This window comes from Tupaia chinensis, unplaced genomic scaffold, assembly GCF_000334495.1.
Source record: "Tupaia chinensis unplaced genomic scaffold, TupChi_1.0 Scaffold000622_1, whole genome shotgun sequence".
NCBI classification, from domain to species: Eukaryota; Metazoa; Chordata; class Mammalia; order Scandentia; family Tupaiidae; genus Tupaia; species Tupaia belangeri.
Window position 1 is genome coordinate 5,581,382 of NW_006160142.1, and position 15,536 is coordinate 5,596,917.

The 15,536-nt window shown below is 41.4% G+C and overlaps 1 protein-coding gene across 1 annotated transcript in view; it reads right to left on the reverse strand.

Moving 5' to 3' along the window:
- The window catches only part of PSME4 (proteasome activator subunit 4), a 104,483-nt gene extending 88,970 nt beyond the window's left edge, over positions 1–15,513 (reverse strand). Inside the window, 2 exon segments of the mRNA XM_006159028.3 lie at positions 15,245–15,387; positions 15,389–15,513. Of these exon segments, the coding sequence (XP_006159090.1) occupies positions 15,245–15,387; positions 15,389–15,484 (239 nt within the window). The 5' untranslated portion in view covers positions 15,485–15,513.
- Positions 15,514–15,536: the final 23 nt, after the last annotated feature.

Here is a 15,536-nt window from a genome sequence, read left to right on the forward strand (position 1 = left end):
GCACATGTGAGTGCATGCCCAAGATCCCGAGAGGAGAATGGAGAAGGAATTGTGGCATGGCCATCACCCCTGGAGTGTGATTTCTCACTTTCTGTCTCTCTTTCTGGCGAATGCACACGCCCCATAGCAAAAACCTCTCAAAAATAAGTAAATAAATAAAAGTAATATTAATTTAACTTTACTCATAGATGTTACAAACTTAGAACCCCAGCCATGGTTAAAAAAAAAAAAAAAAAAAAAAAGGTTGAACTAAAAACCAGTATTTTTAGCTTTTACCCAAGCTCCAATTATGTTTATTTCAATAGTAACATTTTTTTGGGGGGAGAGGTTTTCGCTATAGGGCGCGTGTGCTCGCCACACAGACAGAGAGAAACAGAGAGACAGAAAGCGAGAAATCACCCCCCAGGGGGGATGGACACACCACAATCCCTTCTCCTCCATTCTCCTCTCGGGATCTTGGGCGCGCACACACACACGCCTGGCATGAGTTTTAAGTCACTGGGTCTGGGACATGAACCGCAGTTGACTACGTGGAAGTCCAGCGACATAGCCATTACGCTAACTGCTGGTTCCCAACATTTTTATTTTTTAACTTTAAAAATTCTTGACAGTATTACACATTTTATTAAACAAATCCTAGTGGTTAAGTAATGCTAGTATCTATCTTGAAATTAAAAATTAAAGAGAATGAGTATACAACTCCAGGGGCATCTGCTTTTGGCAAGGCCTGAAGCAGCTGCTGAAAACAGGGATTATTTCTTTGAGCTCTTCTATTTCATCTTTATCTTAAAAACACATATCAGATTTTAAAAAGATAGTTTGTTTTTATTTAAAATTACATTTAGGGCCAGCCAAGTAGTTTAGTGATAAGAGCTGGATTCTGCATAGCCAACTGCATGGTTTGAGCCCTGGCCCGGGTGGCTTGAAAAACACACAGGGAGGGAATGTGTGCATGCATCGCCAAAATCTCAACAGGATGGAGAAATGGAAGAAAAAGCATTGCAGCATGACCAAACCCCCACTCAGCGGGCTTTCTCTTTGCTCTCCCTCTCTCTGGCAAGTGCATACACTCTGACAAAGAACTCATAAAGGAAGAGAAACAATCAAACAATCCCCTTCACCTTCATAGAAACTACATCTCTGAATAAAACAACAGGGGAGGGACCAGCAGTTAGTGTAATGGCTATGTCGCTGGACTCACATGTAGTCGACCACGGTTCGTGTCCTGGACCCGGTGGCTTAAAACTCACGCCGGCGTGTGTGCATGCATGCCCAAAATCCTGAGAGGAGAATGGAGAAGGGGCCGTGGCGTGGCCATCCCCCCTGGGGGGTAATTTCTCGCTTTCTATCTCTCTGTCTCTCTCTGTCTGTCTGGCGAGCGCACACGCCCTATAGCAAAAACCTCTCTAAATAAATAAATAAATAAAACAGGGGACCAGCAGACAGCACAATGTTTATGTCGCTATACTCCCATATAGTCAACTTTAGTTCGAGTCCCTGACCTGGTGGGTTAAAACTCACGCCAGGCATGTATAAGTGTGCCTAAGACCCCAAGAGGAGAATGGAGAAGGGATTGCAGTGTGGCCATCCCCCTGGGGGGTGATTTCTCGCTCTCGCTCTCTCTCTCTCTCTCTCTGGCAAGTGCATGTGCCCTATAGCAAAAATCTCTCTTAAAAAAAAAAGATAGAATACACAACAGTTTATGAAAATAAGTTTTTATAGAACTCCAGCAAATAAACAAAGTATATAAGGTTAAAGTATTATATCATTTGGGAATCTGTAATGATGCAGAAGGACTATTAATATCACAAAAGAATGGGACCAGCAGTTAGCGTAATGGCTATGTCGCTGGACTCCCATGTAGTCGACCACAGTTTGCATCCCGGGCCCAGTGGCTTATAACTCACACGGGGCGCGTGTGTGTGCGTGCCCAAGATCTCAAGAGGAAAATGGAGGAGAAGGGATTACGGCATGGTCATCCTCCCTGAGGGGTGATTTCTCGCTTTCTGTCTCTCTGTCTCTCTCTGTCTGTCTAGTGAGCGCACGTGCCCTATAGCAAAAAACTCTTCAAAAAAAAAAAATAGGAATAGGATAAATATAATATTAACAGAACTTTGTGATTCATTCTTTACCAAAGCTTAAACATATATCAAATTATCACTGACCTTGAAAAATTAGAAAACTGTTACCATCTAATCCTGAGTAGGCAACCCAAGGTCAAAATAATCTGAGCATATGCAGATAAAGGTGGGAAGAATCGCAGCTGAGAACTCAAATCAAGAACAGAGTGGTAAAGAGATACAATTAACAGAATATTCTTTCTTCTCCCATTTCCCCTCCAAAGAGAACAAGCTTAAGAGCAAGAAAGGAAGGGGCAAAGTCATTTATTTCTTACATTTACTTACACACAAATACACACAGGCACACTGATAAAAAATATTAATTTCAAATGACTGCTGGCATGGCACAAAAGTACACTATATATATCTGAAGTATAGAATGTCTTATGTTTGCATTCTAGCTTGCTTTGCAACTCCCAACATTACAATCCATCCAATCCAATCTGGGTGGAATATTTATTGATTTCAAAACAGCAGCCAAGTAAGCTAGGGCAGCATGGTTTGCAAGTTTGCTGAGAATGCATACTGTCTATGTCAGTCCCTTGAGTAAGTCATTTTAATCTTCTGTTTGTAAAACCTGAGTTTCCTCACTAGGAAATGGTAATAGGCAAAGCATTAATATACTCTGGCAAAGCATTAAGATAATAGGCAAAGCATTAAGATACTCTGATTTAACTGTTGTGGAATAGGCTCAAAGACCAGTTTTATTGTTTTTGAGTTCCCCAGATATTCACCAGGTTTGAGAACCAGTGGGCCTTAGCAGACTGACTAAAACACAATACATGCTTTTATTAAAAATCACTAAAAATGTAACACTAATATAATCCATTTTATTTTATATTTCTTTAATTACTTATTAGGCTAATATATCTAAGAAGTTTGCTAGGACCAGCAGATGGTCTAGTGGTTACATCAATGGACTCCCACATAGCAGATCGCTGTTCAAGTCCCGGATTCAGTAGCTTCAAACTCATGCATGTGTGCATGCATGTCCAAGATTCCAGGAGAACAGAGAAGGGTCTGCAGTATAGCCATCCCCCCCCAGGAGGGTGATTACTTGCTTTCTGTCTCTGTCTCTCGGTCTATCCAGCAAGCACACGTGCCCTATAGCATGAATTTCTCCAAAAAATTTTTTTCCTTACTATATAATTATTTTTATGTGAACTATCCACTCATATCCTTGGAAGTCTATCTGTTCCTTCATGAAGTCTTTCTCTTTTCCCAACCGAAAGTGTTTCACTGTACTCCATGCCCCTTAATGATTTGTACTAAATGTCAGTATTTTTTATCTTCTAGTTCTTATGATAGTAACGTATATACACATACACACACACATTCTTTTATTTCTTTAAAAGACTTACAGCAGGGGGGCCAACAGGTGGTGTAGTGGTTAAGGGCACCGGAATTCCACAAGGCCAACTGAAGTTCGAGTTGGGGACCTAGTAGCTTGCTTTATCACTTTCCCTCTCTCTCACACTCTGTTCCTCTCTGGTCTAATCAAAATAAATAAATAGTGAAATGAAAAAAATTTTTAAAAACCAAAAAAGACTGAAAGTTAACCTGGTGAAAGGGACCAGTGTCTGTCTACATCTATCAAACCCTCACTTCTAGTGAACATGCTGAGAAACACACTTTCAAATTATTGAATGTATAAGTATATTCTGAGGTATATTCATTCCTTGTTCCTAGGTTATCTATCAGAGATTGGTTTCAGGACTCTGGTGGATTCAAAAACCAGATGTCCAAGTCCCTTATATAAAAATGACAGTCATGGTAAAAACATTCACTAGGACTGATCCTAAATAAACAAACTCAAAACATAAAATGAGCAATAAATGTTTGAGCACATTAAACAAACTGGCTTTCAGACAGAGGTTTCCAAAACAGACTATAATCTTTAACAAAAAGAACATCCCTGATGGAAGGCTCTAATAGACAAGGAGAGCACAGCATCTTTATCCCCATTGACCAAAGATTGGATGACATGCACTAGTTCAGAGTTACATTAAAATGGCCCAGCCACAGGGGTGCAAGAGCTGCTTCTTTAAGACACTGGAGCCACATGAAAGGCCCAACTTCAGACCCAGGGAAGAGCCATGCATGTCTAGTTTCAGATCCAGGGCAGACCCGTATGTGCCCAGCCTCAGATCCAGGAGTGTATCCTTGACCCTAGTTGGCAGAGGTGAGGAAGGGAGTATCATCACTGTGTGGCTCATCCCCCTTCAACCTTCTCCTCCCCTCACCCATGAAATAAATTAATTAAGTAACAATGGTGCCACTATTCTTTCCCTAGTTGTTTCTCCCTTGGGGCAGAGATAAAGAGAATAATTTTTTTCCCCTAGAGAGATTTTTGCTACAGGGCACATGCACTTGCCAGAGAGACAGACAAAAAGCAAGAACTCATCGCCCATAGGGGATGGCCACATGGCAAGCCCGTCTTCTCCGTTCTCCTCTAGGAATTTTGAGCACACACACACACACCTGGTATGGGTTTTAAGCCGCTGGGTCTGGGGCTCGAACCATGATCAACTATATGGGAGTTCAGCAACACAACCTTTATGCCATTTGCTGGTCCTCCAAGAGAGTAATTTCTTTTTTTTTTTTTTTAGTAAAAGTTTATTGTGGTGCTTAGGACCAGCAGCTGGCATAATGGTGATGTAGCTGGACTCCCATGTAGTCGACCGCAGTTTGTCCTAGATCCAGTGGCTTAAAGGCACGTGTGTATGCATGCCTAGGATCCTGAGAATGGAGAAGGGAATGCAGTGTGGCCAACCATCCTGTGTGGGGGGGTGGTTTCTCGCTTTCTGTCTCTGTCTGTTTCTGTCTTTCTGGCGAGTGCATGCACCCTATAGCAAAAAAAAAAAAAAATAGTTTATTGTGGTGCAAAAAATTGAAACTCTTACACAGCTTTCTCATAATACACATTTTCTTTTTTCAAATTATTTATTCATTCATTTATTTGATTAGAGAAAGAAACAGAGAGAGAGGGGGGGGGGAGTGAGAAAGCAAACTACCAGGTCCAGGATTTAAACCATTATTGGCCATGTGGGAGTGTCCAGCGTCTTAACCACCACACCACCTGCTGCCCCCAATCATTTCCTTTTTTAAATTATTATTTTGATATTATATTTAATCACATATATCTCTATAGTGTATAACGTTTCTTTTTCTAGCATGATTACCATGCATATCAGTCAAGACAAAGACATTACTATCCACATCATCATCAGCAAATAGCTTTTTTTCCAGATTATTATTTCTAAACATTCACTTGCTATACATCATTAGGCTTGTAAAGAGAATTTATCTCACATGAAATACTTCTCAGACCTGTCCAGTTGAAAATACTACACATACTATCATCAACAGGTAATAAACCATCTATGTCCCACAAATGAAATGCCTATTTTTCTCCTGCTTTCCTTCTCTATACTCTTCCCTTCTCCCCCACCCCATTCCACACTGTCTCAGTGTCCGCGAGAATAATTTCTTAGAATGTTTTACTGGGTTATCACTTTTGAGCCAGACATGACAATAGGCAATGGAATAATAAAAATAAATAACAAAATGGCTTTGGAACATATAGCCTAGAAAGGAAGGTAGGTAAATGTCAACTTCAATATGATGCTCTTTGTACAGATTTTGTCAATTTTATGGTCAAATCTGCCTACATTGTTGATATTTCTGTTCCTTACTATTAAATGACTTTCTAAGTATTCTTCTTTACTTTTCTAAATTTTTTTATTTTTTAAAATTTTATCTGCTAGAAAGCAAGTGCACCTACCAGAGAAAGAGATGGAAAGAAAAAAAGCATCCCATATTGGGAATGGCCATGCTGCAATCCGTTCTCCTCTACTTCTCCTTTCCCTCGAGACTAGGCAAACATGCCTCTAGCCCAGGGCTGGGACTCAACTACACAGTCAGCTATGTGGGATCCAGACACCTTAACCACACTCCATAGGCTGTCCTTCATTTAAATAATAATAAATCCTTCTTCAAAGCTAACTCTGAGCCTTCCCCTGGTATATTTCCAGACTAGTCAGTCAGTGAACTTTCCTTCCTTTGTATGCAAACATATTAGTTTCTGTTTGTTTGTTTGTTTTTTGAGAGGTTTTTGCTATAGGGCATGTGCGCTCACCAGAAAGAGAAAGAGAGAAAGAAAGCAAGAAATCCCCGCCTGGGAGGATGGCCGCACTGCAATCCCTTCTCCTCCATTCTCTTGGGATCTTGGGCACGCATGCACAGATGCCCAGAATGAGTTTTAAGCTGTCACATCTGGGAATCAAACCATGGTCGATCATGTGGGAGTCCAGTGACATAACCATTACATCATCTGCTGGTCCCAATAATTCTTTTTTTAAAAAAGTACTTATTTTAAATTTATTTATTTTCTTGCATTCTGCCTGTCTGTTTCTCCAGTGAGCAAAAAAAAAAAAAAAAATCTCTTAAAAAAAAATCGCAGTAGAAGAAAGGCATGAAGAGGGCCAGTTGGTGGTATAGTGGTTAATGGTTAAGGCAGCTGGATCCCACTAGTCTACTGGTTCAAGCCCAGATTTAGCAGCTTGGAAAACACTCCAAGGTGTGTGAGTGTGTGTGCATAAGATCCTAAGAGGAGAATGGACTAAGACATGGTCATTTCGCCCTAGGGGGAGATTTCTCTCTCTCTCTCTCTCTCTCTCTCTCTCTCTAGCAAGCACATGAAACATATGGGAAATTAAAAACAAAACAAAACAAAAACAATAAAATCATGAACGAGGGGTAAAAAGAGTACATGAAAACGTAAGAAATGCTAAGGATAGGCAGAATATAAAAGTAGCAAAACTCAAGATTCCAAATGAGACTATCTATAGTATGTGCCGCTTTTAACATTCCAGTGGAAGTCTTAATTAAATAGAGAGGGTTTTGCTGCTGCTGCTGGTTTACTACCATGCTGTCAGTTTGCTGTTCACAAAGAACAAGGTTTTGATTTCGTTTTCTACAAAGGTTAGAGGGAAATACAGATGTGTATTTTGTATTAAAAGGGGGAATGGAGAGTCATACTACAAATGAGTCTCACTTAATAGAAAAAAGTTAATCTTCAGGTTCCACAATGACAAAAAGGATTCAAAAGTTGCACACAGGGCCGGCAGGTGGTGTGGTGGTTAAGGGCGCTGGACTCTCACGTGGCCTATGCAGTCTGAGTCTTGGGCCTGGCAGCACACACCCTCCCCCACCAACCCCGGTCAAATTTAAATAAATAAATAAATACATAAATAAATAAATAAATAAATAAATAAAAGATATTCCTAGGGGAAAAAAATGTATGCTTATTTACTAATCAATATGCTTCCCTTAATTTTTTTAAAAATTTTGCCTCCTCAATGAAGACTTATTTCAAATACAACTTTACAACACTGCAGCAAGAAAATAGTTTTAAATTACACTCAGATATTAGAACATCAAATGGTACTATTGTATTATTCTTTTTTCTAACTGCTTTTCTTAGTGAATCAATACAATGCATGAAAACACACTAGTGAAAATGAGAATTTTTCTTTAACAGTTTCATAGAATTCATATTTTTCAGATTTCTGATGGAGTTATCTATCCCCTTGCCTGGTCTGTCCTAAATGAATAAAAATGTGCACTAAGACAAAGAGTACACTGGAATTTCCAGAGGGCACAAATCTTTCACTGATATATCCCAAATGCCAAAAGGAGTGCCCAGCCCACACAAGACACTCCAAAAGATGGAATTCAAAGACCGAATCCTGGCTCTACTACCCGGTATTAACCTGAACTTCAGTGTATTCATTTTTTAAAAAGAGGTAACTCAGAAGAAATACTTGATATCCCACAACAGCGACTAAGTCTCCAAAGTTAAGAGAGAGCAAAGATGTCTGAGCATTAAGATATTCACTAATGAGCTACTTCATTCATTTATTTATTTATTTGTTGTTTGTTTATTTTTATGAGGGCAAATGAGCTTGGCAGAGAGAGACAGAGAGAGAGAGAGAGAAAAGGGCAAAGTGAGAAATCATCCCTCAGGGGGATGTCCACATCACAATCCAGTCTCCTCCACTCTCCTCTCGGGATTTTGAGCACATATGCACATGCACCTGGCATTTTTCTCAAGCCCCTGGGTCTGGGACTTGAACCACTCAGGCAGCCATGTGGGATCCAGCTGCCACCTGCTGACCCTGGGCTACTTTTGAAACCCACAAGGTCAGACTATACTAAACCTTAAATAGAACAATACAAATGAAATGGAAACTCAGAAGTAAAATCACAAATTTTTGTTGGGCCTGCCCTACAGCATGGTTAACACCTTAACAGGGAGCCAGATGCCACATGGCTAACTGTGGTTCAAATCCCAACCCTGACAGCTTGAAAACATGACAGGATGTAGAAATGGAGAAGGGATTGTAGTGTGACTACAATCTGTTGGGAACTGCTTTCTCCCTCTCTGGTGAGTGTGTATGCCCTGTGGCAATGACAAATATACATATGTGTTTCTTTTTTTTTTTGAGAGGTTTTTGCTATAGGGCGCGGGCACTCGCCAGACAGACAGAGAGAGACATAGAGACAGAAAACGAGAAATCACCCCCCAGGGGGGATGGCCACGCCGCAACCCCTTCTCCTCCATTCTCCTCTCGGGATCTTGGGCGGGCGCGCGCGCACGCACAAGCACCCGGCGTGAGTTTAAGCCACCAGGTCCGGGACTCGAACCGCGGTCGGCTACGTGGGAGTCCAGTGACATAGCCAGTGTTTACACTAACTGCTGGTCCCCATATGTGTTTCTTTAAACCATAAATTTTGCGAAAAAGCAGAACCTTAACAAAATGATTAAAAGGGGTCCCTAGAAAATGGTAAGGGCCTTAAACATTTTTTTAATATATAAATGTTAACAGCACTATATAAAATCAATTATGTCCATGTGTAGGGACAGAGGAGATAAGAAACTGTACTTTCCACTCAAATTTTAAAGTCTATTTTATTCATAACAGAGCATGTATGCAGGTACAGGAAGTGAAGAGAGGGAAGCAGCCCCGACTGTGTCTCCTCCTAGTCCTCCAGCTCATGAGGATTTTGAGCAAAGGTGCACACCTAGCATGTTTTCAAGAAGATCCAGGATCTGAACCTGCAGTTGGACATGTGGCTTCCAGCACAAAGGTTAGTTTGTTATACTGCACCACCAACCTTGGGCCTTTTCCACTAGATTTTGCTGTGAACCTAAAACTGCTCTCAGAAATAAAGTTTATTAAAGTTTATTGCCTAAATCAAATGTGAAAGATATCTTATTGTGCTATTTGGTAACAAATCATTTATTTCCCTCACCATGGAAAATCAACTTTCTTATTACAGATTTTAGTTTGAATGTGATTACTAATAACAAAGACAAACTTCGTTCTACCACTTATTCTAACTGATTCTCACTGAAGAAATGTGGCTATTTGTCAAGATTTCAAGATTCCTTTATAAATGAAAAGCAGGCTATCCAGAGTCATGGTGGTTAAGGCACTTGGATCCCACATGGCAGACTTACTGGTAGTCCTGGCCTGAAGCATTTGAAATATGCAGGGTGTGCCCAAAGTCTCAAAAAGAGAAGTAGAGGGACCAGCAGTTGGTGTAATGGCTATGTCACTGGACTCCCATGTAGTCGACCGTGGTTAGTGTCAGGGTCCTGGTGGCTTAAAACTCACGCTGGGTGTGTGTGCGTGCGTGCCCAAGATCCCAAGAGGAGAATGGAGGAAAAGGGATTGTGGCATGGTCATCCCCCCTGGGTGGTGATTTCTCACTTTCTGTCTCTCTGTCTCTCTCTGTCTGTCTTGTGAGCGCTCGTGCCCTATGGCAAAAACCTCTCCCCCCGCCAAAAAAAAGAAGTAGAGGAGATGGGATTATGGTATGACCATCCCCTATAGGGGAAGCTTTCTCACTTTTCCTTCTCTGTCCCTCTCTGGTGAACACAGGCTCTCTAGCAAATTTTTAAAAAAGAAAAAGAAGAAGAAAAAAGGGAAAAAAAAGAACAAAAAAAGGCAATCTCGGGGCGAGCAGTTAGCGTAATGGCTATGTTACTGAACTCCCATGTAGTCCACCAAGGTTCGAGTCCCGGACCCCGTGGCTTAAACTCACGCTGGGCGAGTGTGGTGCGTGCCCAAGATCCCCAAGAGGAGAATGGAGAAGAGATTGCAGCATGGCTGTCCCCCTGGGGGGTGATTTCTCGCTTTCTGTCTGTCTTTCTGGCAAGCACACGCATCCTATAGCAAAAACCTCTCCAAAAACAAAGCGCTCCCATTTACTGTTTACTTCAATTCCAACAGTAACATTAGATATTCTATTAAGTATTTCATGTTGTTAGAAAACTGAGATTCAGCAGTTAGCATTCCCTACTTTTTCCCTAATACTGAAAGATATAAATTTGGGTGAACGTTACTACCTTCCACAAGAGGAGGTCAATTTATTTGATTACGCCTATCTTGAATTAGTTGAAGTTTTTGGTGGTTATACAATCTAATTAAATATATTATGTGGTTTCGACTAGGATAATCTATCCAATAAGGTTACATAATATTCTTAATTATTAAACCACTGTACTTTTATTCTAAAAAGTCAGGTTTTTTTTTTTTTGGAGAGATTTTCACTGTAGGGCGCGTGCACTCGCCAGACAGACAGAGACATAGAGACAGAAAGTGAGAAATCACCCCCCAGGGGGGATGGTCACACCACAATCCCTTCTCCTCCATTTTCCTCTTGGGATCTTGGGCACGCACGCATATGCGCCCGGTGTGAGTTTCAAGCCACCAGGTCCGGGACACGAACCGCGGTCGACCACGTGGGAGTCCAGCGACATAGCCATTACGCTAACTGCTGGTTCCCCTAAAAAGTCAGTTTAATTAGCAAATAAAATGATCCCAAAATGTAATAATCGTTTAATTATAAAGCAATATAGAATATAACTTAAACTGTCACTATAACAAACAAGGGATCTAAATTTGCTTGCTATTTATTATATCAAATCCACATACTTTACTAAAATCGAAATTCTATGAAAGGAAGAAAAGAATCATGGAAGGGGTAAGCTTGCAGGAAATAGATGCCGATCCACTTAATCTCAGCCTTTTTCCCTTCTATTCATCAAGAACGGTTTAAAGACCCATCTAGCCCAGTGATTTTTCAGTGTATTACAGAGCCCTGATTAGTTTTCATGGATTATATTATCAATGAAATGTTAAAGAAAAAAATTAAATTATATGTACTCACACACATATATATAATCAGTATATACACACACACACATATATATATAATCAGTGGGGTTTTAATCTATTGAAGATTTCAGTTGCTTTTAAGTTTTCAGTTTGTGTTTAAAATTTTACTTTTAGCAAACACTTCACCACTACATTTAAGTTAGAAAAATCACCAGTAGTATAAACTTTTGGTTTCCTAAAGCTAAGGGAAAGTTAATAAGACAAAGATGATGCCAGTGACAAGGCCAGGTATAGATAAACTGAGCTATGCCAGACCTCGTTGCTCTCTTGAAAGGTCCAGAAGGACAAGAGGAGAAAAGCGAGTTACATTTCTTCCTTCCCCTACTTTTGCTACAGAAGCCATGCAAATTACCTACCAATCAATATCTTCCACTTACAGTGTCCATCAGCCAGCTGTCTTTACTGCCCTTTTCCAAAATCACTAATTTGTTCCTACTTTCTCTAAATTGTTTGCTCAACTTCTCTAATTTGTTTCCTCCCTTCTTGAAAAGGTGCTGTGATGTATGATGTCACAGGATCTCTTGAACAAGCATGTCTAATACTTTAAACTTCCTGTAAAAGGGAGCTTGTATTCTATTACAAAGTCAATATCTTAGAAAACATAGACATACGTTTATCTTTCTTCGGAGATGCTAAACAGACCTGCAAACCTCAAAATGAATTGAAACTACTAAAATTAGGTAAAACGTCAAAAAGGGGGCTCCAAACGTAGAGCCTGAGTACCTCCCAAACCAGAACGAGGTTCAAAACACACCTGTGATGCCCAGACTATTAGGGTGCATGCTTCTGGTGGGGATACACCCAGTGCTTCTCAATGATATTTACATTATCTTTAAAAATGTACTTGATCTGTGCAACTATTTCCAGTATTTTACAAACTTAAACAGTCCTAGTTGAAAGATTCACACTGGCTTAAGTGAAGTTCAACAGGATTGAAAAAGAGAGAGAGAGAAAAAAAAAGACCAAACACCAGCCCAGAGTAGGAATGGTTCTGAAAATGATTTAGTCCAAAAGCCATCACTTCACTAAAAAATACTGAAACACATGATTAAGTAATTTTTCCACAGTTGCAGAGTGAGAAACTAGATTTTTATTATTACTTTCCAATCTTCTATGAAGTACTAAATATGATCACTACTTGGCTATCACAACAGTTTGGCATTATTTAGTGCTAATTTATGCAATACACAAAGCTTCAAAAACAACAAACCCAACTATAAACAAGTCACCTTAACATGATTTAGGAGGAAAAAAATCATCCAAGACACACAACATGACTCACCAAGTTCAAAATGTCTCATAGTACAATCCCAAGAATGGGTTTCTAGCATTTAATCACCATTTCAAAATAAAATTCTACCTGACAGCATTTCTTGCTTGCTATTTAGATGAAAATGGCTACAATTTCATCAGTATTAAGCCATCTAACTGCAATCCTGACCTAAACACCAACCACTGTTTCCAATGTATTTTCAGACCTTTCTAGGTAAGAACTACTTTTGTCTATAATAATAAACCAAAACAGTAACAAAGCTCTAAGAGCTAATGTAACAAACTTAGTCCCAAGAAATTCTTCAGATAACAATGTTTAACTATTGCTGTGTATACTCTAGGTTCATAAAGCCACACTAAATATACCTTCACACACTGGAATATTTATATATTGTGCATCAAAAAGGAATGATATATGTGTTCCCGAAAACTATATTCTCTGTCAAATTTAATCCAAGTGAACAGAATGAGGAATTATAGAGCTGACTAAATAACTTTATTTTTATTGTGCCTTATCAACAGAAACACCTAAGAGGTTCACTTGAAAAAAAAAAGAAAAAAGTTGAGGGGCCAGCTGATGGCCCATCAAGTTGTTCAAGTCCTGACCAGCAGGCTTAAAAACATGCCAGGTAGGCCAGCAGGTGGTATGGACTGGACTCCCATACAGGACTCCCATACAGCCAACTGTTTTGAGTCCAGGACCCAGGCCTTGAAAATCATGCCAGGTGCCTGTGTGTACATGCTCAAAATCCCAAGAGAAGAATGGAGAAGGGATTATGGCATGGCCGTCTGCCTGGAGGGGGATTTCTCACTTTCCCTCTCTCTCTGTCTCTCTACCCAAGTGCCCTATGGCAAAACTATCAAAAGCTTTAAAAAAAAAAAAAAAAGCCAGGTATGAGTGAGTGGCCAAAATCCCAAGAGACTATAGGAGAAGGGATTTGGTATGGCCATCCACCCTGGGGAGTGTTTTCTCACTTTCCCTCCCATTTCCCAGAAAAAAGAAAAAAAAACAAAAAAAAAAAACCTGTGAGGGCCTGGCAGGTGGCACGGCGGTTAAGGGTGCTGGGCTCTCACATGGTCAACCTCTGGTTCAAATATGGGACCTGGTGGCTTGGCTTCTCACTTTCCCTCTCTCTGTCCCTTCCTGGTCAAATTAAAGTAAATAAATAAAGTTAAATAAAATAAGTGTAAAGAAAAAAAGCACGTGAATTTTTATCACGTGTAAAGCATTCCTTTTTACTAGAAGTGGTTCTTCCTGATGTTTTTCTTTCCCCCCTAATTCTCCTATGGATCCTCACACCACAAACTTCTTGTCAAGAGGTGGCTATTAACCTTGCCATGTTATGGTCACTCTTTGAAGAAGACAAATTGTTTTCGTTTTATTTCTTCTCAACTAAAAAGGTAATTACTGCCACTAAGCCTCCCCCTTTCCAAGGGGCAATGAGAAATTTGTCAGAGGCACCCTAATATTAATTGGCACTGAAGTATCACCCTCTGAGAAAATATAAAGAATCATCCTGTGAGGAAATATAGAAGACTATTGCATTACAAAACCCTGAGTCATCACCCAGTTCACTCAGCAGATTTGGGTAAACACTGAATAAGGGACATACATCTTGTGTGTTTACCCAACCATACCCACATGCATGAACATACAATGTTACCAGATTGTATGTACTGTTAACCAAACAAGACACAGCAAAATTCTTTTTTGAAAAGTTCTTCTCACATAGTGAAGATGCCCATCTCTGATCTTTTTTCCTCCCCACTTTTTCACTTGTTTTCTCGTTTCAAACACTGTAGTTTGCAGCTAGTTTGTACAGAAAAACAGAACTGCTGAAACGGACTTGGGGAACCTATTTTTGTTTGAACGATCAAAAATTAACACAAGCCTGATACTAATAACGCCCAGAATAAGCTGACAGCGCTCTTCCCTATTCCCTTAGTGTCGCAAAGGTCTCTCTCCCAAGGAAATGTCACAACAGGAGCAACATACACTTTCTTCAGGTTCTAAGACAACATTCTCAACATTAACGTCTCATCTACAAGTCGAGAATGTGCTAGAGGTCGAGTCAAAGCCAATCTTTTCAACTAAATTCATAACGACTGAGCGGGCCCAAAAAAGCAGAACCCAGAAGTTTCCCTGTGGCTTTCTTCCCATTCAGAAAGTTACGAGACGCGAACCGAGAGATGCGAAGAGGCGGGCGATCGCAGGGGAAGAACCGGAGGAAGCACCGGGACAAGTCGAAAGTTCCTCCCCGAAAGACGAACCCTCTGTGCCCCGCCTCCCTCACGCGCCAAGGTCCACGGAGGACCCTTGGGGACTGCTCAGTTCTCTCCCGCCGCCCGGGGCCCTCCGGATCCCCAGGGCCCCGCAGGTCGGGAGAAAACAACCCGAGCGCTAGGGGAGAAAAGGCTGGGAAGGGCGTGCAGGGCCGGTCTGATAGCAAAGTGGCAGAAAGAAGGCTTGAGTGTTGCACAGGCTTCTGTCGCGACCCAGGGCAGATCAGAGAGTCCAGCCTTCCGGACAAAGAGCCACCTCCCTCGACGCCCTCCTACTGAGCCTTGGCCGCCGGCCTGTCCCGCGAGCCCGGGCACACTTACGTGGAGAGTTTCCTGGTCCAGAAGAGGCCCCCGGGCCACAGCTCTTGCAGCTGCACGGCCCGGCCCAGGTTGCTTTTGATCTGGGCCAGCTGCAAGTCGGACTCGGCGTCCAGCCGCTCGGCGTAGGGTAGCAGCTTGTTGTACTGTCACTTCTGTGTGAACAAACGCCCGCGGGCCCAGCCCGGGACGCCCGCCTGGCTCCGGGGGGTCCCCGCCTCCAGCCCGCTCCGCCGGCTCCATGAGCACAGGGACACCCTCCCACCCCCCTCCCACCCCAGCCCTCCCCGGCCCC